This window comes from Oncorhynchus keta, chromosome 33 (assembly GCF_023373465.1).
Source record: "Oncorhynchus keta strain PuntledgeMale-10-30-2019 chromosome 33, Oket_V2, whole genome shotgun sequence".
In the NCBI taxonomy this organism is placed as follows: domain Eukaryota; kingdom Metazoa; phylum Chordata; class Actinopteri; order Salmoniformes; family Salmonidae; genus Oncorhynchus; species Oncorhynchus keta.
Genome location: NC_068453.1, coordinates 23,375,989 through 23,402,962, shown reverse-complemented (window position 1 = coordinate 23,402,962; position 26,974 = coordinate 23,375,989). Strand labels below are relative to the sequence as shown.

The 26,974-nt window shown below is 42.7% G+C and overlaps 2 protein-coding genes, 1 long non-coding RNA gene and 1 pseudogene across 8 annotated transcripts; 2 read left to right on the top strand and 2 right to left on the bottom strand.

The window, feature by feature from the left end:
• Positions 1 to 104: 104 nt before the first annotated feature.
• On the top strand, positions 105 to 2,969 carry LOC118366428 (uncharacterized). Of its 2 annotated transcripts, XM_035749076.2 has the most exons (7): positions 105 to 213; positions 307 to 335; positions 995 to 1,029; positions 1,497 to 1,599; positions 1,953 to 2,111; positions 2,244 to 2,334; positions 2,460 to 2,969. In XM_035749076.2, exons 4-7 carry the CDS (start codon positions 1,505 to 1,507, stop codon positions 2,565 to 2,567), a joined length of 453 nt encoding a protein of 150 aa, XP_035604969.1. In that variant the 5' UTR covers positions 105 to 213; positions 307 to 335; positions 995 to 1,029; positions 1,497 to 1,504; the 3' UTR covers positions 2,568 to 2,969. The 2 variants fall into 2 exon arrangements, with proteins under 2 accessions (XP_035604969.1, XP_035604970.1); XM_035749077.2 differs by lacking the exon at positions 995 to 1,029 and having other exon boundaries at positions 130 to 213.
• A 146-nt stretch (positions 2,970 to 3,115) lies between these two features.
• LOC118366429 (malonyl-CoA-acyl carrier protein transacylase, mitochondrial-like) lies at positions 3,116 to 6,647 on the bottom strand (annotated as a pseudogene).
• A 151-nt stretch (positions 6,648 to 6,798) lies between these two features.
• LOC118366423 (differentially expressed in FDCP 6-like) lies at positions 6,799 to 24,066 on the bottom strand. Of its 4 annotated transcripts, none has more exons than XM_052492514.1 (14): positions 23,957 to 24,066; positions 23,485 to 23,668; positions 21,592 to 21,864; positions 21,460 to 21,492; positions 18,908 to 19,096; positions 18,010 to 18,240; positions 17,710 to 17,856; positions 10,055 to 10,163; positions 9,638 to 9,849; positions 9,416 to 9,523; positions 8,999 to 9,165; positions 8,536 to 8,737; positions 8,147 to 8,237; positions 6,799 to 7,977 (listed from the first exon to the last, which is right to left on the bottom strand). In XM_052492514.1, exons 1-14 carry the CDS (start codon positions 24,019 to 24,021, stop codon positions 7,778 to 7,780), a joined length of 2,211 nt encoding a protein of 736 aa, XP_052348474.1. In that variant the 5' UTR covers positions 24,022 to 24,066; the 3' UTR covers positions 6,799 to 7,777. The 4 variants fall into 4 exon arrangements, with proteins under 4 accessions (XP_052348474.1, XP_052348473.1, XP_052348475.1 ...); XM_052492513.1 differs by lacking the exon at positions 21,460 to 21,492 and adding an exon at positions 19,844 to 19,876; XM_052492515.1 differs by lacking the exon at positions 21,460 to 21,492 and adding an exon at positions 19,844 to 19,876 and having other exon boundaries at positions 23,485 to 23,654; positions 23,957 to 24,039.
• LOC118366425 (uncharacterized) lies at positions 21,872 to 25,513 on the top strand. Of its 2 annotated transcripts, none has more exons than XR_008089251.1 (3): positions 21,872 to 22,967; positions 24,055 to 24,130; positions 24,971 to 25,513. It is a non-coding gene; the product is annotated as an uncharacterized LOC118366425 (long non-coding RNA). The 2 variants fall into 2 exon arrangements; XR_004821944.2 differs by lacking the exon at positions 21,872 to 22,967 and adding an exon at positions 23,593 to 23,738.
• Positions 25,514 to 26,974: the final 1,461 nt, after the last annotated feature.

Sequence of the window (26,974 nt, the reverse complement as noted above, 5' to 3'; positions counted from 1 at the left end):
AAATACTCCCCGCTCGTTCCACCACAGGGTGGCGCTAAATGCACATGGTCCAATTTTTAGCATGCAGAGACATTTTGCGCCTCATTATGCCCTCTAGTGGTTGTTGAGAGAAGCACTCCTCAAGGATCTTCCTGGTGTAACTGCCATAGGCGTGGCTGTTGAAATGATGATTGTGGCAGTTACCTGAAAACAACAAGATTAAAGGACGCTGCTGTAAGTAGGAACATTTTACACAACTGTGAAATGTTCAAAACATTTTTATATTCAGGATATTGTTCTATAATGGCCATATTATTTGCGTTACAGGGCGGCGTCTACTTTAATCTACAAAATAGGTAAATTTGACATTTTTGTTATTCTACAATGCACCTGTTCCTTTGTCGTCAGACAAGGAACATTGTGTCGACAGATATTGACTGCAGTACTGCTCTTCCATAGATGTGAAACTCGATGACAAAATATGAATAATTAAAGGATCATTATCATTGTTTAAAAATGTTACATTGAAATGGGGCAAATTATACTGTCTTTGTTTGTGTGATCTTCAAATCGACCTTCGGTTTGTTTGGTGAAGAGGATGACATCACCTTGTCTTGACAAACCCCTATCAAACATTACTATCCACAAATAATATTTTCCCGCAATTGTTATGATTTGATCATGCTGTAGAGCTTAGGAATATATGATGTTATTAGCAATAATACTATTATTAATTTAATAGTTAAATAATTCATAGTATCTTTACTACATATATTTTACATGATTGTATTTCTTTTTATTTGCTAATTATTTTAAAGCAGGACTAATGACAAATCCATCCTTTCATTGGATTGGTTTGAGACATTACATTTGTAAAGACATTATGTAATATTACAAAATCAAATGTATATTTTAAGATGACTAAACGAGGAAGCAATTGTTTTGCAATGGTATCCGTTTGGTTGATTTGAGTAATGGAAATCCACCATTTGCATTGCGACTACCTCTCCAACAGGACGTGAGCAGAGGGACAGAACAGCTTAGGGACAGGTGAGCAGAGCCAGGGGTGTGTTCAACACTAAACTCTCTTGTGTTTCACATCGAGATTCCTAGTAAAAACTGACATGCACTAATGTAGGTCACACACACACACACACACACACACACTCACTCACTCGTGTGTTTATTTATGTATCGCACACGCGTACACACTATCTTGAAAACTCATTGAGCCCATCCTGTGCAGTGAATCCTGAAGATGACACCTTTTCAGGATGAGGAAAGTTTGTGTGCACTGACCTGACTAATCTCCCCGACAACACACTTCTGGTCACATGACTCAATATTTACACAGGTAGATAATTATGGGCGTTAAAGTTATTATGACCATGGTCACACACACACGGCTAGGTGCAATAACTCACCTGTTAACACACACACACACAAAAAAAAACAATTTAGGAGTGCAACACACTGAAACTCATGACATGCGTGTGGCAAACTCTTTTCTTTATCAGAAAACAAAATGGTGGAACACAGAAGAGAGCGACGCCGTGCCATTTCCCTCAGGGCTGGACCTAGTGAGGTGGACAACGTCACCCTGTCTGATGTGAATCTCAGGTAGAGGCTACGTCACCCCGGTCCTGACCTCTTGATCAGTTTACACAGACGATACGAGATAAGAAATTGTTACATTTTACTCAAACTCTGTCATAAATCAAATCCAATTGTACTGGTCACATACACATATTTGGCTGATGTTATCTTTTATAATGATATAACAGACATTCAAAGGTGGTATTTGAACCCTAATTTCTTCCTCCATTGAAGTAGTCACTAATCTGACATTATGGGTGAAAGTAAAATGGTTGGAAGTGAACACTTTGTTGCTACCCAATCACTGATTACCTCAAGGAATAAAGAACGCATTTCTAATGTTTTGTGAACATCATTTCTGTCCGTCCCTCCTTTAGGATCCATGCCTGGACTGCCTGGACAACAGGTCGTCAGCTGGCAGAGATGGGTGACAGACTGGACCGTGAATGGGCAGAGAGACTCCCTAATCAGTGGCCTGTGCCACGAACTCTACATGTGACAAGTCCTGCCCATGCCCTGACTAGAAGCATCTACAGGTGAGAGGGCTCAAAGACCAGGATGTATTGTGCCAAACAACTAGTAAATCAGTGCTTATTTTGCACATAAGAAATATTTAACATGCGATATGAAAATATGTTTAACAAAGATTTCATGTAACTCATTATCAGGGGGATACAAGGACAGCTTTGGGGAGTGAAGAGTTTGACCGGCGTGGCCTCCGCTGTCCACAGGCAGGCTACACAGAGAGCAGAGGCTTGGGTAAGAGCCAACAACATATTACATATACCTACAGTATCTACTTCCCTCACATCTCATGTGCATTGGGGGTAGGGGATACATCTCTTACTACTGCTCCTCATGTGTTGTCCCTTGCCCCTACACAGGTTTCCAGTATTCAACCTGCTAACTGCCCTGGTTGGGCCAAAGCAATGCTTGTCACTGTGGCACTGGTGGCCACGGCAACCATTTGCACTAAATTGTGGAAGAAGTAGAAAGGCTAACCATTGCACTGAGGGGGCCTTGGCTGGACTTCTGGCTACAATGTTCTATGTTGGACAATTTCCTAATTGAGTGATATTTTTAAACAATTTTTACTATAGACTTTAAGAAAAAAGAAATACCATGTGTGTTATTGAATTGATTGTGCTGGATCACAGTTTTTATAGTCTAATCAACCAATGCATGTTGCATGTTGGGGCGGCAGGGTAGCCTAGTGGTTAGAGCGTTGGACTAGTAACCAGAAGGTCGTTCTGCCCCTGAACAGGCAGTTAACCCACTGTTCCCAGGCCCAGGCCGTCATTGAAAATAAGAATGTGTTCTTAACTGACTTGCCTGGTTAAATAAAGGTAAAAATTTAAATAAAATTTTTTTTTTAAAAAGTTTTAAATACTGTTGCTGGTCTGCAGTTTTTTCTATGAAGATTGAGCCTGTTACTGGTTAGACATTTAATTGCCACAACTATCTTATGTAGCTTATTACACCATTAAATGGACACTGAAAGAAAAAAAAAATGAATGACTTGAGAAAAAATTAAACTTGAGAAAAACCAAACTGACTTGACTCATAAATACCAGGTATTTATTTATTGGTGCAAAGTCACTTGAATGAGTTCATATGGACAGAGTCATTTCTGTCACATTGAAGGAAGTATACTGTAGGTAATGTATGTGTGTCAATGTCTTTAGTACTGTTTTACTCATTTTGGGTGATTGTCAATGGATATATACTGTACAGTATGTAGACTGTACTGTATTGATATGAGTCTCCACAAATCCATGAGTCCGGTCTTACTCCTCAGACCATAATCCTCTCAGTCATCGTGGGTGGTGACGTCCACGTGTGTGTAGCTCTTGTAGGCCTTCATGTTGCACTTCTGCAGCGTGGCCCCCAGCTGCTTCCCGGGGCCCACCTCATAGGTGTGGGGGAAGCTCTGACCCTGGGTCCTCTCAAACACCTCGTGGAGGGTCTGCTCACACTTCACTGGCGACACCAGCTGCTTGGCCAGCTGCCTGCGCATGTGGCCCTCATGCATGTAGCGCTTGGCGTCCACGTTGGAGTACACATTGATCTCGGGCCGACGTACCTAAGTTGGGATGGGTAGAGAGACGGGTTTGGTAAAGGATTTTTCCAATACTTTAAATCTATTTTGGCATTTATGGAGGGAAACTAATGTTTTTAACCAGACTTATACAATTGACAATCTGTCTGTGGCCCATGTTAGGAATCAAATCTTGTAAACTCCACCATACTTCAACCAACATGACTGGAGATATTCTATACTTGACGTATGCTGTATATTGTAACGTCTATACTGTGTTTTGTTACATCCTGGCTGCACAGTACATTGACCAACTGGAAATTGAAAATATATTATTGACTGATTGATGAAGTTCGGTACCTCCACCTGTCTGAGGACATCTCTCAGGGGCTCGGTGGCAGACTCCATCAGTGCTGTGTGGAAGGCCCCACTTACCGGGAGTGGCCGCGCACGCAGGAAGTGAAGTTTCCTCAAGTTCTGTTGTAGGTCCAGTGCCTGAGGGAGGGAGGACAGGAGGAAGTGTCTGACTCATTCCCAATTCCACCCCTAGCCCATTCCCCTAACCCATTTAGATATCTGAGAAGTAGGCCTATAGCCTGCTTGACTCTGATCTCAAATAAATGTGAGGTACGTAAAGCCAGGATGTTGTGGCCCAAGAGAGTGACCCAACTTCAAAGAATAATGGACTCCCCATCCATCCACTACCTCTTTGTGGCCAGCGATGACTCTCCCGTCGGGGAAAAGGTAGTTGGCCACGCTGCAGACGGGCTCCTTGATGCCCAGGCTAAGGCAGTGCTCCATGGCATGTTTGTACTTAGCCTGGGGCCGTCCCATTACCGACAGCATGCCGCTAGGGATCAGCTCTGACGCTTTCTGCATGGCCTCTGCTCGCACCTTCACCGCATACAGGGCTGTAGGATGAAAGAGAAAACTATGGTGACTTAGAATTGTTTACCATCCGTTCATAATTAAGTATAGCACAGCATTGGATAGACTATTGAGGTTCACCTTCTGCGAAATCCATGGCACCAGGGCTGCAAACACCAGGGCTGCAAACTCTCCCACACTAAATCCCGCAGCAGCCACACAATTCTCAATGGCCTTGAGATGGATGAGGTCGTATATGACGACAAGATGTTTGTAGAGAAATACAATAATATTATTGGTATAAAACAGGGTGTCTTAGGCTGTATAGTTAAACATATTTAATGTATACTTTGCCATTAAATGCACACTTGTAACTTTAAATAACATGCAACTCACACAGCATCGGTGCATAAGCGGCTACAGACATGGCAACTACTATGTGGCTTACCGCTGGATTTTCGTGGTTCAGCCTCTCCACAGCTGCCAGTGATGTGACAAACACTGCGGGCTGACAGTGGACTGTCTTCATCAATTCCTCCTCTGGTCCATCTAGGCACAGAGGCAGCAAGTCGTAGCCCAGTATCTTCTGCGCGACGCCAAACATGTCCTTGACATTTCTGTATTTCAGAAGCCCGCGACACATACCCACGAACTGACTCCCCTGCCCGGGGAAGAGAAGCACAGAACACTCGCTCGGTTTCTTTTTGGGTCTCCGTTGCTCTTCCTCTGTGGGCTCATTCTCCGGGAGTTTGGTCTCGGGTGATGCTTGTGTCCCGTTCTGGGAGCCATGCTGATGGGGGTTGTTTGACACTTTCCTGCAGAAGAAGGGGAATGACCTAAGCTCCGTTATTGAGGGTATCCTCATCATGTTGTGTAGGGTAGCGCCACTCATGTTGACTTATAAACCTTTTCGCAGGACCACGACATTAATGTGCATAGTATTGCCACATGCAATCTCTAAATTTGGTGTCCACCAAAGTGGTTCGCAGGTTTATATAAATTCAAGGAACTCATATTATATACTCCGTGAGACGATCAATTGGCGCTGGGCGCAGCCATATTGCTTGGGAGGGAAAGTCGCGTTCAATTGACGTAGACCGAAGGTCAGTGTTTGGGTGTGTTGCAGATTCACAATAAATCACAAAAACATCACAAGACGTCAAAAATACTCATATTGAAATAGCAATCTTTAGTTAGAAATATTGCAAGTGATTGTTTGAATATTTTCTCCATTGCTTGGTAGACCTATTTACCGACACAAACATATGTTCAACTTCTGTTGGCTATCGAAAAGGTAAAGACAGTTATAGGTTGGATATTCGCCTGTTGGACCGTCGACATAGTGGCAAATCAAGTTTTTCACATTTCAATAGCTATTTAACCATTACTCCTACATTTTTCAAAACTGGTTCTAGCTAACCCGATGGCATAGACACACATTGCACACATTTATTTTTTGTTAATTTATATCTCGCACTATTTTTTATTATTTATTTACATTTTTGAATTTCAATAGCTCATTGGTCATATTACCTACTGGACTCAAACAAGGTTCATAATGACCACTGACTAACTACCCTTCTATATTGCACACTCTTTAGTTTGTCCATTTTCATCTCACAAGATTTTACATGAATTTTTCAAAATGTAAAATTTCAATAGCTCCTTGGTCATGTGACTTAGTGACTTCAAACAAGGTTCAGAATGTCCAGTCAGTGGACCTACACCTTGCACACCCTTTAGTTTGTCCATTGTCATCTCACATGATTTTTACATACATTTTTCAAAATGTTACATTTCAATGGCTCCTTGGTCATGTGACCTAGTGACTTCAAACATGGTGCAGAATGTACCCTTCTATATTGCACGCTCTTGTTTGTGTACTGTAAAATCACGCGGTGTAAAATTGACTAACTAAAGGGTGTGCAATGTGTAGGATCACTGAGTGGACATTCTGAACCTTGTTTGAGTCAGGTAGATCACAATACCAATGAGCTATTGAAATGTATATGTAAAAACCTTTGTACTTTGTTTACGCTCTAATTCAACTAGGAATACAAAATGCTGCTCACATTTCCACATGTTTATTAGCTTTGGAAAGCGAATTAATATCCAAATCGTGAAAATAATACCTGTGCAATGGTGTGTGCAATTTTTTCAACATAATGACACTTATTTGTGGTTTGAAAGCTATTGAGGTTTGAAAGCGCGAATATCCATCGAAAATCCAACTTGAGACTGTCTTTACCTCGGTATCGAAAAAACATCAACCACTCCATATTCTGTATGATGTGTGATACTCATGTACATATGTCACATATATTTAGTAGTATTTATTTAAAATATTAGTACATATGTTACATATATATTAGGCATCGGTATGGGTATATGTAAGCCACAGACTTATTTTTCAAAAGGATTTAAGACATTTTTTCAAAGAGATTGAATTTCAAGAATAAAAGTTGTGCTGACTATTAGGCCTAATTCAAAAGAGGACTGTACATATTTGTGTGTCCCGATTTTTCGTGACATGACACTTTTCCTTTCCTGACAAAAAATGGCATAAATGGGTTTATTAGACTGCCTTGTATCAAATGGAGAAGAGAGCAATCACGTTGTTCACACACTACATACACTTCTTTTGTACAGAAATTCAAACCTGTCATTTATGCTTGGTATTCTATCATTTACAATGACTGTTGTCCCCTAGCAAGATGGAAATCTGAACAGTCAGTTGGTTGATGAGGTGTTTCTCAGTTCTTGAAGTAGTGTATAGGCTACTGGGTCCACCTGCCAAGAATCATAGTCCTCATCATTGGTCATGTTCATACGGAACGGAAGATTTTTTGTGAAGGAGGATACTAAAATTAGCATTCTTATTGTACAGGTAGTATCTCCTCGATCAATTTATTTCTTACAGAACCTACTAATCTCCTAGTCAGCACTACCATTGGTAGAGGTCAGGTTCCTCCCCAACTACATTCCAGATCTTACAAAGCCTGGATTGGTATTTAACAGATCAGCTTAGCACCTCATATGATGTAGAAATCTGATGACCGACTGCACAGTCGATGATGTAGCACGCAACCATTGATTGATGCAATGCAACACCTGCACATCTAGTCGGGCAGGAACTCGGCCAGACTGTTGACATGTAAAACAACTGGGAATGTTCGACATTGCAGCCAACAGTACAGACTGCCGAATGACTGATCTGCAAAGATCCTTGCATCATAAATAACTACAATATTATTTGTAAATCAGTCAGTGAGTCAGTCACAATTTACCCATGACACATCATGATCCCCCAGGCTCTGACAGGGTGATAGCTTCCACCTGTTCCTTTAGCCCTTTCTCTTCTGTAGCCGATTGGCTCTCAAGTATTTGCTGAGTTTCTTGATTGGCTCTTGGTTGGAGTTTAGCGATAAACTCACTGCTGGCTAACGCACCCTCCTGTTTCGGGCAGGTGATTTTCGCTGGCAACGATGATAACTTGTCTAGCAAAAGATATGGCATACCATATTTAGTATATTTTATTGACTGTCCATCAAATATTATTTCTTATTGTAGTATTTTTTTATTGCAACACACAGACAGGGAGACAGAGACAGAGACAGAGACAGAGAGAGAGAGAGAGAGAGAAAGAGAGACATGGCAGAGCATTACCCCCAGGTGCGATGGGTTTCATTAGGCGGTTGAGCTGAACGTTCCAGTGTCGGACATGGTTGCTGGCTTTACGAAGCTTCTCCTGAACTTCCTACAGACCCAGAGAGAAGGAAACAAGGACATGAGAACATACTGCTAGTTACAAAGTTGATGTCAGTTGCACTTTGTTTTACCATCTATCATTTACTAGCCTTTATTGACTTATAGGTGCCATATGCAACAATTCCACCTGCAAATAATCCCATAAAGCGTTTTCAATGTGGAAATTATGGCTGCCTAAAGTCCACTGTAGTTCCCACATAAAAAGATCCTGAACATGGATCTTTATCCTGCTCTCCCCTCACCTCCTGCCACCTCTTCTCCTCCACCTCTCATCTCCTTGCTCTCACCTCCAGGTGCTGGTGACTCCTCTCTCGGGTCTCTCGGAGGCTCTGGAGCTCCTGGGAGGCATAGTGGAGGGCAGAGGGGGCCGGCCGCTTTTCCTTAGCTCCGTTTGGGGCCTCCTCCGTGGAGCTGAAGTGGCGGGATGCCTCCTGCTGCTCCTGGAGGAGCAGACACTGCCTGCTCTTCTCCTCCTCTGCCTGCAGTACCCTGGGAGACGAGAGGAAGGAGGACAATGGTAGAGACAGTAGAAAGGGAGAAAATGATAGATAGGAGAGAGGTTGAGGGATATAAGGACACAGAAGACCATTCTAATGCAATAGACAGGGACGTTTGGTGATCTGATCTGTGACTTTAGTCTTGCAGCCGTGCCTGTGTGTGTGTGTGTGTGTGTGTGTGTGTGTCTGACTATATCCTCCTCCATGTGGGCCAGTATCTCCGTGTTGAAATAAGTTTGTGTAGGTGTGTTACCCTTCTAGCTCCAGCCTGACTCTCTCCTCCTCCATGTGGGCCTGTATCTCTGTGTTGAGAGCAGCCTCCAGTTTCTGCTGGGTCAGCTCCAGCTCCTGGATCCGCTTCCTCTGCTGCTCGGCCTCCTTCTCCTTCTCTGCCATCTCAGCCTGCATGCTCTCCCGCAACTGGGGAACACACGCAGAAAGGCAATCAGGCACAAATAGATGTACACTAAATGCATTCACACACACACACACACACACACACACACACACACACACACACACACACACACACACACACACACACACACACACACACACACACACACACACACACACACACACACACACACACACACACACACACACACACACACACACACACACACACACACACACACACACACACACACACACACACACACTCTCTCACCTTCTCTGCCTCCTCTAGCTGTCTCTCCAACTCTCTCTGGACCTCCTTCTGTTGCTCCCTCTCTTTCTCCTCCTCCTCCCTGCGCCGTGCCTCCACCTCTCGCTGGTGCTGTGGGACACAAATACATCCTACATGTCATGTTAGGTACTGTATACTATGTATGCATTACCCCCTCTTTCCCCCCACTCATCATTTCTCTCACTCTCTCTCCCTCCTGCTCACCTGAATAATACTCTCTATCTCCTGTCCTTGCCGTTCCTTTTCCCTCTCCAGATCTTGAATGGTAAGCTCTTCTGATTGGCTGCCGCGGCTGCTGCTGGCACTCAGGCTACGCTCCTGTTGACTGTGCTTGCGCTGGACCCGCCTTTTCAGCTTTAGTTCCTGGTGCCGGGAGGACTTGCGCTCACCCTGGAGACGGACAGCAGTCTGCAAGGCTGGGGAGAAAGAGGACACACACACACACACACAGGAGAATCAGAAAAAAATGATGTTCTTTCCCTAATGCTTTTCAACCGAGGGGTCTCCCGCGTGCCAACCAAATGTTTTAACCATTAGGTTAACAGGATATCCTCTTGGTCCGGGGACGACAATTAGGCTTGTTTCTCAGGCAGGGCGTTACACTTGTTCACATCCCCTCACCTTGGGTCCATTCCACTCTCTGTCTCTGGTCGGCAGCACTCATCTCATAGGTCTTGCTGGTGGTCTTCACACAAAAGAGACAACGCTTCCCATCCCTGTCTGGAATAGCCTAAGACAAAGAGAGGACAACTGGTGGTTGACTACCAGGGTGACATTGACTTATCAAGACCCCAAGTTCCGCTCAGCTAATCCCAACCATACATGATCAGCATTAGCATCAGGCTCGCAACAGGTAACCCTCATTGACTCTTGTTGTAATCCACATCCTAGTTCAAAATATAGGCCCAATGGTACAGATCTAGACAAGCTTCTATCTATACCAATTCAAGCTAACTCTATGGTATTTTCAAATAAGGGGTTACCAACTGAGCATATGTGCTGATATTAGAGTCTGATATGAAATCCTGCAGCTGTGGTGTTGGACTGATTCATGTAAATGCCAGAAGTTTGATCTTGAACTCTGACCTCTCAAACCAATGTGGACACTCTGGTAATATCTGAAACCACAAAAATGGAAGAGGGAAACAGTAAGGAACTTGTCTGTCAGCCCTGCATTAAAGACCAAAAATGATTAAATAAAATTCTGATAAATAAAAAAAGTATACCAGTTTCATTTAAGGACCAACAATGGACAGCTGTAACATGTAGATTGCAAAATAGTTGGGAAGTGATTTTCGATATACCAATTCCATGGCACATGGTTTATGAACTGATACACAAAACGACGCCGGATTCAAAACTTAAAATTGTTCCATTTAAATTATTATACAAAATTCTTGCAACCAATTACATTTTATATATACACTGCTCAAAAAAATAAAGAGAACACTAAAATAACACATCCTAGATCTGAATGAATGAAATATTCTTATTAAATACTTTTTTCTTTACATAGTTGAATGTGCTGACAACAAAATCACACAAAACTTATCAATGGAAATCAAATGTATCAACCCATGGAGGTCTGGATTTGGAGTCACACACAAAATTAAAGTGGAAAACCACACTACAGGCTGATCCAACTTTGATGTAATTTCCTTAAAACAAGTCAAAATGAGGCTCAGTAGTTTGTGTGGCCTCCATGTGCCTGTATGACCTCCCTACAACGCCTGGGCATGCTCCTGATGAGGTGGCGGATGGTCTCCTGAGGGATCTCCTCCCAGACCTGGACTAAAGCATCCACCAACTCCTGGACAGTCTGTGGTGCAACGTGGCATTGGTGGATGGAGCGAGACATGATGTCCCAGATGTGCTCAATTGGATTCAGGTCTGGGGAACGGGCGGGCCAGTCCATAGCATCAATGCCTTCCTCTTGCAGGAACTGCTGACACACTCCAGCCACATGAGGTCTAGCATTGTCTTGCATTAGGAGGAACCCAGGGCCAACCGCACCAGCATAACGTTCTCCACTGCGTCTCCAGACTCTGTCACGTCTGTCAGGTGCTCAGTGTGAACCTGCTTTCATCTGTGAAGAGCACAAGGCGCCAGTGGCAAATTTGCCAAACGTGGTGTTCTCTGTCAAATGCCAAACGTCCTGCACGGTGTTGCGCTGTAAGCACAACCCCCACCTGTGGACGTCGGGCCCTCATACCACCCTCATGGAGTCTGTTTCTGACCGTTTGAGCAGACACATGCACTTTTGTGGCCTGCTGGAGGTCATTTTGCAGGGCTCTGGCAGTGCTTCTCCTGCTCCTCCTTGCACAAAGGCGGAGGTAGCGGTCCTGCTGCTGGGTTGTTGCCCTCCTACGGCCTCCTCCACGTCTCCTGATGTACTGGCCTGTCTCCTGGTAGCGTCTCCATGCTCTGCACACTACGCTGACAGACACAGCAAACCTTCTTGCCACAGCTCGCATTGATGTGCCATCCTGGATGAGCTGCACTACCTGAGCCACTTGTGTGGGTTGTAGACTCCGTCTCATGCTACCACTAGAGTGAAAGCACCGCCAGCATTCAAAAGTGACCAAAACATCAGCCAGGAAGCATAGGAACTGAGAAGTGGTATGTGGTCACCACCTGTAGAACCACTCCTTTATTATGGGTGTCTTGCTAATTGCCTATAATTTCCACCTGTTGTCTATTCCATTTGCACAACAGCATGTGACATTTATTGTCAATCAGTGTTGCTTCCTAAGTGGACAGTTTGATTTCACAGAAGTGTGATTGACTTGGAGTTACATTGTGTTTTTTAAGTGTTCCCTTTATTTTTTTGAGCAGTGTATATATGGGGGATAAAACCATCCCAGCTCTGCAGACTTTGCTGCAAAAAGACAGAATCATTAGATCATTTGTTTTGGTAATGTCCATATGTAGCTTGTTTTTGGTCACAGGTCCAGGAAAGGTTAAATAATTGCAACATTTACCTGGAGCTAACTCTGCAGATAGCACTGCTGAGTGACTTGAAAAGTCATAGACAATCAATAATATAATAATACTTTTAGCAAAAAAATATATATTTAATTTACAATCTGTAGAAACTCTGAAAATAGAAAGGTTCAGAACTTTAGTGAAACAGCACAGTTAAAAATATATGGCAAATAGAAATCAAACCTGGATGGTATACAAAGATAGATGGGAGGGGTTGAGGGAAACATGGCTAAATAATACTGATGTGTCTCTGGCTGGTTATAATGTTTTGGATCTGACAGAGGTGTCACCATATTTACAAAGGACATCTTAAATGTTTCTGTATCTCTCACTACCTCTGTCCCTAAGCAATTTGAATGTCTAGTCCAAAATGTGGCCCTTGGTAATAATGGCAGATTTACGCTAGGCCCTGGTGCACAACTGAGCAAGAAGACAAGTACAGTAGAGTGTCTAGTTTGAGAAACAGACGCCTCACAAGTCTGCAACTGGCAGCTTCAGCAAACAGTACCCGCAAAACACCAGTCTCAACGTCAACAGTGAATAGGCGACTCCGGGATGCTGGCCTTCTAGGCACAGAAGTTGGTTTCAATGCTGAACTACAGTCAGGTCATGACCCTGGTAAGGATAACAGGCATGCAGATGAGCATCCCAGAGACCGTTTCTGATAGTTTGTGCAGAAATTCTTCAGTTGTGTAATCCCACAGTTTCATCAAGTGTCTGGGTGGCTGGTCTCAGACGATCCCGCAGGTCAAGGTCCCCGGATGTGGAGGTCCTGGGCTGCCGTGGTTACATGTGGTCTGCGGTTGTGAGGCCGATTGGACGTATTGCCAAATTCTCTAAAACGTTGGAGGCGGCTTATGGTAGATACATAAACATTACAGTATCTGGCAACAGCTCTAGTGGACATTCCTGCTGTCAGCATGCCAATTGCATGCTCCCTTAACTTGAGATATCTGTGGCATTGTGCGGTGTGACAAAACTGCACATTTCAGAGTGGCCTTTTATTGTCCTCAGCACAAGGTACACCTGTGTAATAATCATGCTGTTTAATCAGCTTCTTGATATGCCACACCGGTCAGGTGGATATTTTTTGTTAAATATAGTATACCTTTTTTCAAGATGAGTGATGACAAGAGAATCATCCAGCCCTTTGCTTATCTCACTACATCCCCATAGGCCATGTCTTGAAATATGCAGACAGATTAACAGACATAGTGCTGTATCAGCAGCTACACTTGTCTAGATGATGTGCTATATTGTTTACACCATAGAAAATCATTGTGATGCCTTATTTATTGACCTGTCAATAGTATTTGATACTGCTGACAATTTCTTACTTGTACAAAGGTTGTGTGAAATATGCTAGATCAGGCATCTTGCAGTTGGTTCAATAACTATCTAATGGACATGACACAACTTGTACTGACGGTATCAAATTTAGCTTCCTCAATATTATGAAAGGTTTACCGCAGGGGTCGATTTTTGGCCCTGTTCTCTTCACTATTTCTATACATAATATTGGTCTCTCTGTTAAAACCTGTAACATTCATCTCTATGCGGATGATAGTGATTTACTCCTGTTCCCCCTCTTAACAGCAGGCCATTCATAACCTTCAGCATGGTTTTGACTCCATTCAAAAAATTCTTACTGATCTTAAACTAGTGCTAAATGCTAATAAAAACAAGTTTATGTTGTTCTCCAGGTCTCGTAATATTAACTTTGAGGACCTACATATTTGCACATTGAAGGGAGCCCAAACTGAACAAGTCCTCCATTATAAATACTTGGGTGTTTGGATTGATGATAAGCAGCCTGTTAAAACACACATTGTGTCAACAAGAAAGTTGAAAATTAAGATGATTTCTATAAAAGAAACCAATCCTGCCTGACTTTGGAAAGTAGAAGGAAGATTGTTCAAGCAATGCTTCTCCCAGTACTTGATTATGGTGATGTAATCTACAGTCATTGCCAAAAGTTTTTAGAATGACACAAATATTAATTTTCACAAGGTTTGCTGCCTCAGTTTGTACGATGGCAATTTGCATATACACCAGAACGTTATGAAGAGTGATCAGATTAATTGCAAAGTCCCTCTTTTCCATGCAAATGAACTGAATCCCCCAAAAACATTTCCACTGCATTTCAGCCCTGCCACAAAAGGACCAGCTGACATCATGTCAGTGAATCTCTCATTAACACAGGTGTGAGTGTTGACGAGGACAAGGCTGGGGATCACTCTGTCATGCTGATTGAGTTCAAATAACAGACTGGAAGCTTCAAAAGGAGGGTGGTGTTTGTAATCATTGTTTTTCCTCTGTCAGCCATGGTTACCTGCAAGGAATCACGTGCCGTCATCATTGCTTTGCACAAAAAGGGCTTCACAGGCAAGGATATTGCTGCCAGTAAGATTGCACCTAAATCAACCATTTATCGGATCATCAAGAACTTCAAGGAGAGCGGTTCAATTGTTGTAAAGAAGGCTTCAGGGTGCCCAAGAAAGTCCATTAAGCGCCAGGACCATCTCCTAAAGTTGATTCAGCTGCGGGATCGGGCAACCACCAGTACAGAGCTTGCTCAGAAATGGCAGCAGGCAGGTGTGAGTGCATCTGCATGCACAGTGAGGTGAAAACTTTTGGAGGATGGACTGGTGTCAAGAAGGAGCAGCACAGAAGCCACTTCTCTCCAGGAAAAACATCAGGGACAGACTGATATTCTGCAAAAGGTACAGCGATTGGACTGCTGAGGACTGGGGTAAAGTCATTTTCTCTGATGAATCCCCTTTCCGATTGTTTGGGGCATCCGGAAAAAAAGCTTGTCCGGAGAAGACAAGGTGAGCGCTACCATCAGTCCTGTGTCATGCCAACAGTAAAGCATCCTGAGACCATTCATGCTTGGGGTTGCTTCTCAGCTAAGGGAGTGAGCTTGCTCACAATTCTGCCTAAGAACACAGCCATGAATAAAGAATGGCACCAACACATCCTCCGAGAGCAACTTCTCCCAACCATCCAGGAACAGTTTGGTGACAAACAATGCCTTTTCCAGCATGATGGAGCACCTTGCCATAAGGCAAAAGTGATACAGGAACTCCCCAGACCTTAATCCCACAAACAAAACCCCACAAACTCCAAGCATTGATTATGCAAGAATGGGCTGCCATCAGTCAGGATGTGGCCCAGAAGTGAATTGGCAGCATGCCAGGGCGGATTGCAGAGGTCTTGAAAAAGAAGGGTCAACACTGCAAATATTGACTCTTTGCATCAACTTCATGTAATTGTCAATAAAAGCCTTTGACACTTGTGAAATGCTTGTAATTATACTTCAGTATTCCATAGTAACATCTGACAAAAATATCTAAACACACTGAAGCAGCAAAATGTGGAAATTAATATTTGTGTTATTCTCAAAACTTTTGGCCAAGACTGTACTTGCATGTGGCAGCCTCTGCTTTAAAACCTTTAGATTCAAACTAGCATTCAGCACTTATTTTTATCGCTGCGGACGATGTTCCGTACACATCACTGCATTTTGTATAGTTCCATTGGCTGGGAGTCTCTAACTACCAGAAGGGTCCAGCACTGGCTACTTTTTGTACATAGAGCGGTTCTTCAGGGACGCCCCCAACTACATCAGCTAACGTATTAACTGAAGATCCAGCCATTTTCAGACCCGCTCTCTGGACCGACTGCTTCTGGAGGTCCAGCTCATGGAATAGCTTTCAGGTCACCTTGAAATTACACTCACTGCTCTCCACTGAACAGCTTAGATGGAGTTTAAGGGAGGTGATGTGAGAGTTGTGTTTGTTTGGATTAATCCTGCTTTATTTATTGTATTGATATTATTTATTGTATGTTCATGTTCACAAGGATCTAGAAGAAAAAGAAACGCACACCTATTTAGGCGAGGTGCTATGTTCACAGGGATCCCTTGCAAATTAGACCCTGGTCTCAATGGTGACCCACCCTGTAGCAATAAAAGTTGAATTTTAAAAAATCAAAACATGACCAAAAGTATGTGGACACCTGCTCGTTGAACATCTCATTGCAAAACCACAGGCATTACTATGGATTTGGTCCCCCCTTTGCTGCTATAACAGCCTCCACTCTTCTAATGAAGGCTTTCCACTAGATGTTGGAACATTACTGCAGGGACTTGCTCCCATTCAGCCAGAAGAGCATTAGTGAGGTCGGGCACTGATGTTGGGCGAATAGGCCTGGCTCGCAGTTGGCGTTCCAATTCATCACAAAGGTGCGATGTGCTTGAGGTCAGGGCTTTGTGCAGGGAAGTCAAGTTATTCCACATCGATTTTGACAAACCATTTCTGTATGGACCTGGCTTTGTGCACAGCGGCATTGTCATGCTGAAACATGAAAAGGGCCTTCCCCAAACTCTTGCCACAAAGTTCAAAGCACAGAATCGTCTAGAATGTCATTGTATGTTGCAGCTTTAAGATTTCCCTTCACTGGAACAAAGGGGCCTAGCCCGAACCGTGAAAAATAACCCCAGACCATTATTCCCCCTCCACCTAACTTTACAGTTGGCACTATGTATGTAGCGTTCTCCTGGCATGTGCCAAACCCAGATGTCTGTCAGACTTCCAGATGGTGAAGTATAATTAATCAGAGAGAACGCATTTCCACTGTTCCAGAGTCCAGTGGCGGCGAGGTTTCACCACTCTAGCTGACCCCTGGCATTGCGCGTGTTGATCTTAGGCTTGTGTGTGGATGCCCGGCCATGGAAACCCATTTCATGAAGCTCCAGACAAACAGTTATTGTGCTGACGTTGCTTCCAGAGGCAGTTTAGAACTCGGTAGTGAGTGTTGCAACTGAGGACAGACGATTTTTTGCACCTGGTGGTCCCGTTCTGTGAACTTGTGTGGTCTACCACTTTGCGGCTGAGCAGTTGTTTCTCCTAGACGTTTCCACTTCACAATAACAGCACTTACAGTTGACCGGGGCAGCTCTAGCAGGGCAAAAATAAGACAAACTGACTTGTGCCAAGTTGAATGTCACTGAGCACTTCAGTAAGGCCATTCCACTGCCAATGTTTGTGTATGGAGGTTGAATGGCGGTGTGCTCGATTTTATACACCGGTCAGCAATGGGTGTGGCTGAAATAGCTAAATCCACTCATTTGAAGGGGTGTCCACATACTTTTGTGTATATAGTGTACTTCTCAGTCTCAGGTACACAGTAGATTCACTCAGCCATTAGCAAAAAAATGAAATGATCCTAGCCAAGATTTTTTCTACCGGTTTTGTGGATTGAAAGATGAACCAGAATAACAAGATTACCTCCACAACACAATACTGGTCCAATAGAATCTCTCCCTTCTTGTCTTTCAGGTCCTCGCTGGCGTAGTAGGCCATGAAGGATGGCCGGAGTACAAACCAACGCTCCATCCAGTTCCTGCGCACATGTCCCTTTTTCCACATGTAACCCTACGAGAGAGAGAGAGAGAGACAGACCGAGAGAGAGAGAGGGATCGATCATTGTCCCTGTAATGTGAATTTCATTCAACACAAACACACATAAAAACAACCCACACACACAGCCCCACCCGGAGCCACATCCATACAGTCCCACCAACTCACCCTCTTGAGGACGTTATGGTACATCTCCAAGAAGACCTGGTCCAGAGCCAGACTGAAGGCACCCGCATTGCTGACCCTCAGCAGCCTCCCGGCGCCCATGTGATCCAGGAACACCCACACCGACATGCCCTCCTTCTGGACAGAGGCATCCTGGGATAGCAGATCCTCCAGGGGCTTACCGTCCCACTCCTGGTTCATCGCAGTGGAGATTTTCTTCATCAGGTACTCCACCTGCGTGTGTGTGTGCGTTACAAGTCAGAAAATATTGTTATCCTTTTATGGCTCAATTTGCTGAGACCCATATTCAGAAAGTGATCTAGTAAAGGGATAATGCTGTGGTCAGCAAGTTGCAACACATCTTCATAAAGCCTGCAGATGTTATCAACAGGAAACCCTCATATTGGTTTATTCTACTCTGACTTCCTGCTTAGTGGGAGGAGGACAGGATGTAAGGACCTTGAGTAGAGATATTTTAGCAAATGCACAGGAGGATGGTGGTACCATAATTAGGGAGGACGGGCTCGTTTCAGCCATTATTATGAGCCATCCTCCCCTCAGCAGCCTCCACTGAGCAAGGGGCTAATCGATAAACATACAGTTTGTATACTGCAAGCATCAAAGCACGCAGTGTAGTCAAAATGGCCACTGGACTGCATAACTACAACTATTTTCCAACTGTTTATATACAGTACTGTATGTGTGTCTATTAACCCTCTATTCTCCCTCCCTCTTCAGCCCTCCTCCTTTCCCACCGCTCTCTCCCTCTTTTTCAGATGAACTATTTCCTCCCTACCTGTACATCTCTTTTCTCTCTGAAAGATACTATCTGGCTTTATATTTAAATGTGCCAATGGAGGTCAGTCTCTCCCTGGTCCCCTCATCCCGCCAACCCCCTCACCTCCTGGGGAATCATGATGAGTGGGTAGTGGTCCTCCGACAGCAGGTTGAAGAGACAGAAAAGTTTGAAGCAGTCTCTCAGGGAGCACAGCAGCCCCCCCTGGCCGCTGCTAGGTCTGTAGTTTTTCTTCATGGTCATCATCCAGCACAGATCGTCAAACGTCTCCTTGTCATATGCACCCTCTTTGACCTGGGTGCAGCACACCAGGGGTTAATTTGTTCATTAGTACTGGTAAAGAGTTTTAGATGTTAAATGAATAGTTTGCCCAAATGACTAAATGACATATTGGTTTCAATACCCTGTAAGCAGTCTATGGACAAGGTAAGACAGCAATGCATGCTTCGGTTTTGCTCACAGGTTAAGGAAACCAGTATGTAATCTTGGGTGAACTAAGTTCAAGATCAAGTGCAATTCATCTCCTGAATGGACTGGAATTCACTCATCTCAATGTGAAAATCCTCAATTGAGTATGATGGGTTGGTTACCTTGGTCAGTATGTATTTGTTGAGGTAGTTTACCTTGGCCAGTATGTATTTGTTGAGGTAGTTTACCTTGGCCAATATGTATTTGTTGAGGTAGTTTACCTTGGCCAGTATGTATTTGTTGAGGTAGTTTACATTTACATTTACATTTAAGTCATTTAGCAGACGCTCTTATCCAGAGCGACTTACAGATTGGTGCATTCACCTTATTGAGGTAGTTTACCTTGGCCAATACGTATTTGTTGAGGTAGTTTACCTTGGCCAATATGTATTTGTTGAGGTAGTTTACCTTGGCCAACATGTATTTGTTGAGGTAGTTTACCTTGGCCAACATGTATTTGTTGAGGTAGTTTACCTTGGCCAGTATGTATTTGTTGAGGTAGTTTACCTTGGCCAGTATGTATTTGTTGAGGTAGTTTACCTTGGCCAGTATGTATTTGTTGAGGTAGTTTACCTTGGCCAGTATGTATTTGTTGAGGTAGTTTACCTTGGCCAGTACGTATTTGTTGAGGTAGTTTACCTTGGCCAGTATGTATTTGTTGAGGTAGTTTACCTTGGCCAATACGTATTTGTTGAGGTAGTTTACCTTGGCCAGTATGTATTTGTTGAGGTAGTTTACCTTGGCCAATACGTATTTGTTGAGGTAGTTTACCTTGGCCAGTATGTATTTGTTGAGGTAGTTTACCTTGGCCAATACGTATTTGTTGAGGTAGTTTACCTTGGCCAGTATGTATTTGTTGAGGTAGTTTACCTTGGCCAATACGTATTTGTTGAGGTAGTTTACCTTGGCCAATATGTATTTGTTGAGGTAGTTTACCTTGGCCAGTATGTATTTGTTGAGGTAGTTTACCTTGGCCAATACGTATTTGTTGAGGTAGTTTACCTTGGCCAATATGTATTTGTTGAGTAGTTTACCTTGGCCAATATGTATTTGTTGAGGTAGTTTACCTTGGCCAATATGTATTTGTTGAGGTAGTTTACCTTGGCCAAAATGTATTTGTTGAGGTAGTTAACCTTGGCCAGTATGTATTTGTTGAGGTAGTTAACCTTGGCCAGTATGTATTTGTTGAGGTAGTTTACCTTGGCCAGTATGTATTTGTTGAGGTAGTTAACCTTGGCCAGTATGTATTTGTTGAGGTAGTTAACCTTGGCCAGTATGTATTTGTTGAGGTAGTTAACCTTGGCCAGTATGTATTTGTTGAGGTAGTTAACCTTGGCCAGTATGTATTTGTTGAGGTAGTTAACCTTGGCCAGTATGTATTTGTTGAGGTAGTTTACCTTGGCCAATACGTATTTGTTGAGGTAGTTTACCTTGGCCAGTACGTATTTGTTGAGGTAGTTTACCTTGGCCAGTATGTATTTGTTGAGGTAGTTTACCTTGGCCAATACGTATTTGTTGAGGTAGTTTACCTTGGCCAATATGTATTTGTTGAGGTAGTTTACCTTGGCCAGTATGTATTTGTTGAGGTAGTTTACCTTGGCCAATACGTATTTGTTGAGGTAGTTTACCTTGGCCAATATGTATTTGTTGAGGTAGTTCACCTTGGCCAATATGTATTTGTTGAGGTAGTTTACCTTGGCCAATATGTATTTGTTGAGGTAGTTTACCTTGGCCAAAATGTATTTGTTGAGGTAGTTAACCTTGGCCAGTATGTATTTGTTGAGGTAGTTAACCTTGGCCAGTATGTATTTGTTGAGGTAGTTTACCTTGGCCAGTATGTATTTGTTGAGGTAGTTAACCTTGGCCAGTATGTATTTGTTGAGGTAGTTAACCTTGGCCAGTATGTATTTGTTGAGGTAGTTTACCTTGGCCAATACGTATTTGTTGAGGTAGTTTACCTTGGCCAATATGTATTTGTTGAGGTAGTTTACCTTGGCCAATATGTATTTGTTGAGGTAGTTTACCTTGGCCAGTATGTATTTGTTGAGGTAGTTTACCTTGGCCAATACGTATTTGTTGAGGTAGTTTACCTTGGCCAACATGTATTTGTTGAGGTAGTTTACCTTGGCCAACATGTATTTGTTGAGGTAGTTTACCTTGGCCAGTATGTATTTGTTGAGGTAGTTTACCTTGGCCAGTATGTATTTGTTGAGGTAGTTTACCTTGGCCAATACGTATTTGTTGAGGTAGTTTACCTTGGCCAACATGTATTTGTTGAGGTAGTTTACCTTGGCCAACATGTATTTGTTGAGGTAGTTTACCTTGGCCAGTATGTATTTGTTGAGGTAGTTTACCTTGGCCAGTATGTATTTGTTGAGGTAGTTTACCTTGGCCAGTATGTATTTGTTGAGGTAGTTTACCTTGGCCAGTATGTATTTGTTGAGGTAGTTTACCTTGGCCAGTATGTATTTGTTGAGGTAGGGCATGTAGCCATGTTTTGACACAGGTCCATCGTCATCATCTTGGAAGTGCTCCTCCAGTGCCACGGGGTCGTGAGGGATGTTCAACACTGTGTACAGGTTGTGGGAGAGAACCTGCGACATGCGCACACACACACACACACAAATGAAGAAAATGCCTGTCAAAGGGAGATTCTCAATTGGTTCGCTCAACTGCTCTGTCCTCAGTTTTCCTCACCTAGGGCTCCTTTTGAAAAAGCTCAACGGTAACCGAGGAGAAGAAATGTGGAAACAATACGTTTTAATTAAATTAGACTCTCCTTCTTCACTCGCTCGTCATCATGTAAATGACATTTCCAGGGATGGAATCCCAAATTAAATGTGTAAAGTATTCAAAAAACACACGTAGCTAGTTGTGCTAGACATTTTATAGATAATATGTAGCATATAGTTTTTAAATGTGCACACTTATCTCCAAGTAAACAACAGCTGATTTAAAAGGGGGTGTGGCGGATTTCAAAACTCTTCTGCGAAGGATACTCGCGCTTCTTCGGTGGGAGGACGTTATCGAGGGTGCGAGGACACTCCTCCATTTGAAACTAATTGACACTATCCTCGACCACTCTACAACTTAGCAGTTTCCGGGTCACTAAGGAGATAGGACGGAGGATTCGAGGAGAGTATGGTCTTTTGGCCAAATGATAATCCTCCAAAAATGACTCTTTAAATGTATTATGTTACTGTCAATATTACATTTGCGATTCCTATAGTTGTATACAGTATGTAAGTGGTTACTGAAATAGTTCACAACTTCTAATCATCTCAAATCATATGAAAAAACAGAGGTCAATGATAAAAACCAAAGCAAGCAGTGTAAACAACATTGCAGGCCTCTGTTGACTTACACACACACACACACACACACACACACACACACACACACACACACACACACACACACACACACACACACACACACACACACACACACACACACACACAGCCCCCTCGGCGTGAGCATGTCTGGACACCTTCCTGCTCTTTCCTGGGATTCTCACCAAAGGGAGAACACAACTTGTTTGAACTCGACAGGCCAGAGACTGAGTGAAGGGGAAGATGACTGAACACACAGCACCGTCTGTTTCTGTTGTACAGTAAACTCTGATATATTGTCATGTGTACAAGTTGACTGCAGTAAAGGGAGAGGGCCAGTCCTGGACTTTGAAACGAGGGCATAGGTGACTATCGACTGACTTTAATGCTCCCATTTCTGTGTGTAGGCTGCCGCGGTTGTGATTACTCACTGAAAGAGGGTTTCATGAATACACACTCATGGAGGGTGTATCCATGTATTGAAGTCACCAATGTATCCAAACTGTGTGCCAGTGAGAATGTTTTCATCTGCATGTTTCTCATAATGAGCAGTATTCCTGCATGATCCATGCAAATTATTATTTTTACTGGTGGACTGTTAACTTTCTAAATGGTATACATCCCTAGATTAACGCTGAATAATGTATTATAGCCTATATATAACAACTTGTAAGAGGCGAACAATGTATTTGAAGGCTATCTTGATCAGATCTTCAAACCTCAAAACGTTTGTTTATAAGGTTATCTAAACAAACGATTATGTGTATATTATTATGTGAATTGTAGATCATGAGTAACATGCTGGCGCCAGAGGCACAGAAGCAACACCCATTTCCTGATTATAAAGCTCAGCACTTGGAAATATTACACTTCAAATCTAACCTTCAGCTGGGATTTCGACACTTTGCCACATTTCTCCATGTCCAGCGATGTGAACGCGTACCAGATGGACTTGAGTAGTTCGGATTGCAGTTCCATTGTGGAGACAGAAGTCTTTGCGTCTACATTCCGACGCGAGCGGAGTGGCGCACAGCAGTGATCAGTATTGCAAACTGAAGTGGAAGCACTTAACGAGAAGGCGAACAGGACACGTTAAGAAAGGGGGTGGAGAAGAGAGGAACAATTATGTAACGAAAGTAAAATACTATATGCATATAATATTCTATTTATAATCAAAATAAATACTTAATAAAAATGTATAAACCACAATATAATATCAATATTTCACTCTTCATATTTGGATTCATATAGGGTACTAATAGCCGACCTTATAAACCTATAATTATGTTTTAGGTCACTCAAAGTTAAAACTTTGAATGACTTTGGAAAACTGGCATCCATGTAAATTACTGACCTCTCTCTTTCAAATGGGTGGTGGTAAATTAACCCCAGATCTTGGTTGATGTCACTGATACACATACGCGATGTGGGTCTTTCTTTTTCCCAACGCAGTTAAGACAAAACCACGCCCCGTTATTCAGAGAGGCGTTCTACTACGCTCCCAGCGCAGAGACAGTGACCTTCCAAGGTAAGGATGGAAAGTGTAATTTAACAATTGCCTGCCTACCGTAATGCAGGCCTATTATTATCATATTTGAGAACATTTGCCCATGTATTTATTTTCAGAGTTTCAATGAGTTGTAAAAATGCCTCAGAGAACTCTGCTGAATTCCCTCAATTGAAGGTCAGCTAAGTTGACCTAGGCTACTTAACGTTACTAGTTCGGTCTATTATCAGGTCAAATCATATGCTTATTATTAATCATTTCTCAAATATGTATTAGCAAATCATTCAACCGAATAAGCAATGCCACAGCCATTTAATCTGTTTTAGAGCGTCAAGGGACGTTAATGGCTAGTTTGGTCCACCACATTATGTTATTATATTTTTCAAACTTGAAATACAAGGGCAAATGTTATTAATCAGTGACTGAAATTTCACGCTTCGTGATATTAATTTCCGGACTTGGAGAGCGCTCAAGTCTTTGTAGAATGCCCCGTTATTCAGAAAAACGGTGCGTGGTTTTGGCTTAACTGCGTTGGGGAAAAGAAAGAAGTAGTCGCCCACCACGCTTACATCCCCCAGCAGCCACTCAGGGTTTGAGTCACACCCTCACACATCCACAAACTCACAAGTCGTTTCCTTAAAATTAAGCGAGTGACTCTGTAGACAGGTCCGGATTCATGAGCGGGCCTTAGGAGAGTAGACGGTCTGTCCCAACCACTTTTCTCCCTCCTATTTGAGTAACATTAACAGATTGATAATAACAATTGTTCGTTTTGAGTTCAAATACGAAAATCTAACTGAGTTAGTGGATTTCAAATTGCTGACCTAAGATCTACTCTCCTTGACTTTGTTGTATTTCTAGAACCTTATAAAGAGGTCTTCTACCGACCGCCAAAACATCTATTCTAAGAACAATGGAAACCTGACGTATCCATTACAACCGACGTTATCAGGAGCCTCCTATAGAGCTACAACCATGAAAGACATTGTGACTTCTGGGGAAGTAACCAGAGATTATCTGATGAACTGACTCTCCAGCAGACGGACCGACAATTCCAACAGAGAAGACAACGATGTCACGACTCCTACCGAAGGTGGCTCTCCTTCCTGTTCGGGTGGCGCTCGGCGGTCGTCGTCACCGGCCTACTAGCTGCCTCTAACCTTTTTCCCCCTTGTCTGTTTAGTAGTTACACCTGTGTTTAGTTAGGTTGATTGGTTGGGCTTTATTATCCAGCCGGCCCGCCTGCTGGGTGTGCAGGATTGTTTGCAGTATACTGTTGTGCACGACTGTATGTCACCGTTGTCAGTGTATGTGTGTTTTGCACTACTGTTTAGTTCCCCGTGTTTTGGGGCAATTGTTTGGGTTGGCGTCGTTTTCACCGGTGTGGTGGAATAAAATCGCTACCCTGAACTTTCTGTTTCCTGCGCCTGACTATTTCCTCCACTACCCCCCGGGCATTACAAACGACATATGGGCGTAAATATGTTGATTGCAATTATTCCCGAATGATTGAAAGTTCATGTGCAAAGGATTAGCATTTCAATGAATATAATTATCCACTGTGTGTAGTGATCAATTTAGCCTTTCCCGCCCCTTTATCGGTCCACTTTATCGGTTTACCAAGCAGTCATATCGGTTTAGTCCACTTGGTGATCTTCCCTATCATTGTTAATAACCAATATCTACTGTTTGTTTGGTATGCATTTCTTTGATTATTTAGTTAGTTAGTAAATACATGATTAAGCCAATTGGTGTATGGATGATTAATAGTTTAGGCTGGGTTTGGTCAGATAACCAAGAATTTACGACATTTGGAAAGAATAATTCATTAATAGAAGACTAATTTAGTTATATTTGGAAAATTATAACTTTGTAATCTGAAGATTTTCCGTGATGCCCCAACTTCCTAGTTAATTAAATTGACATGATTCGTTTAATCACGTAATAATTAGAGAATTGATTTGATAAAATAACAGTCTGCACAATTAATGATAGCCAGAGACACGACACCAGTAGGCCAAGTAAACGTACTGTTAAACCTGTGTCATTTACATTCATTTCTGATTAATGCATGTATTAACTATAGTCATTTACCGTTCTCATTATGTTGTTTACGGTGTTGAGTTCACAACCTCCTACACTATTGAATTTTTTGGGGGTTAATTTCATAACAATTACAAGTTTTGTAAAATATTTGTTCATTGCCTTTTGTTTGGAGTGCTCCGTGAGCAATGAGCATGTTCTCTGTCCTGATACAGTCGAGGGAGCGTGCGCCTGAGCACGCACAGAAGTCGACGTACCTGGCTGCTGCATGCAAAAGTAGGAAAGTGTCTATTTTGCAATGTCAGATTTCGTGATTGTCATAACTCACCACGTCCACCACTAATAATCTGAGTTTCGCAGTCATTTTTTCTTAACCTCACACAGTAAGTCAACCAAGTCTGTTTCTTTAACAGTATTTGAAATAGCTTTCCAACACTCCCGGCCTCGATAATCACCAAGCCTCGGTGTGAAAGAGTGAAATATCATGATCTGATCATTCCATATATCCAGATAAAATGCTATAAAAAAACGGCCATTCAACTGATTTGTCTGTAGAGGAGTTTTTCTCAATAGTCGGAAGAAGTTTAGTCCTATAAGGAATGTCTCTCCTTATCAGCCTTCCTTCATCTGACTGCAATGATTTTAAAATCAAATCAAATCAAATGTTATTTGTCACATACACATGGTTAGCAGATGTTAGTGCGAGTGTAGCGAAATGCTTGTGCTTCTAGTTCCGACAATGCAGTAATAACCAACAAGTAATCCAGCTAACAATTCCAAAACTACTACCTTATAGACACAAGTGTAAGGGGATAAAGAATA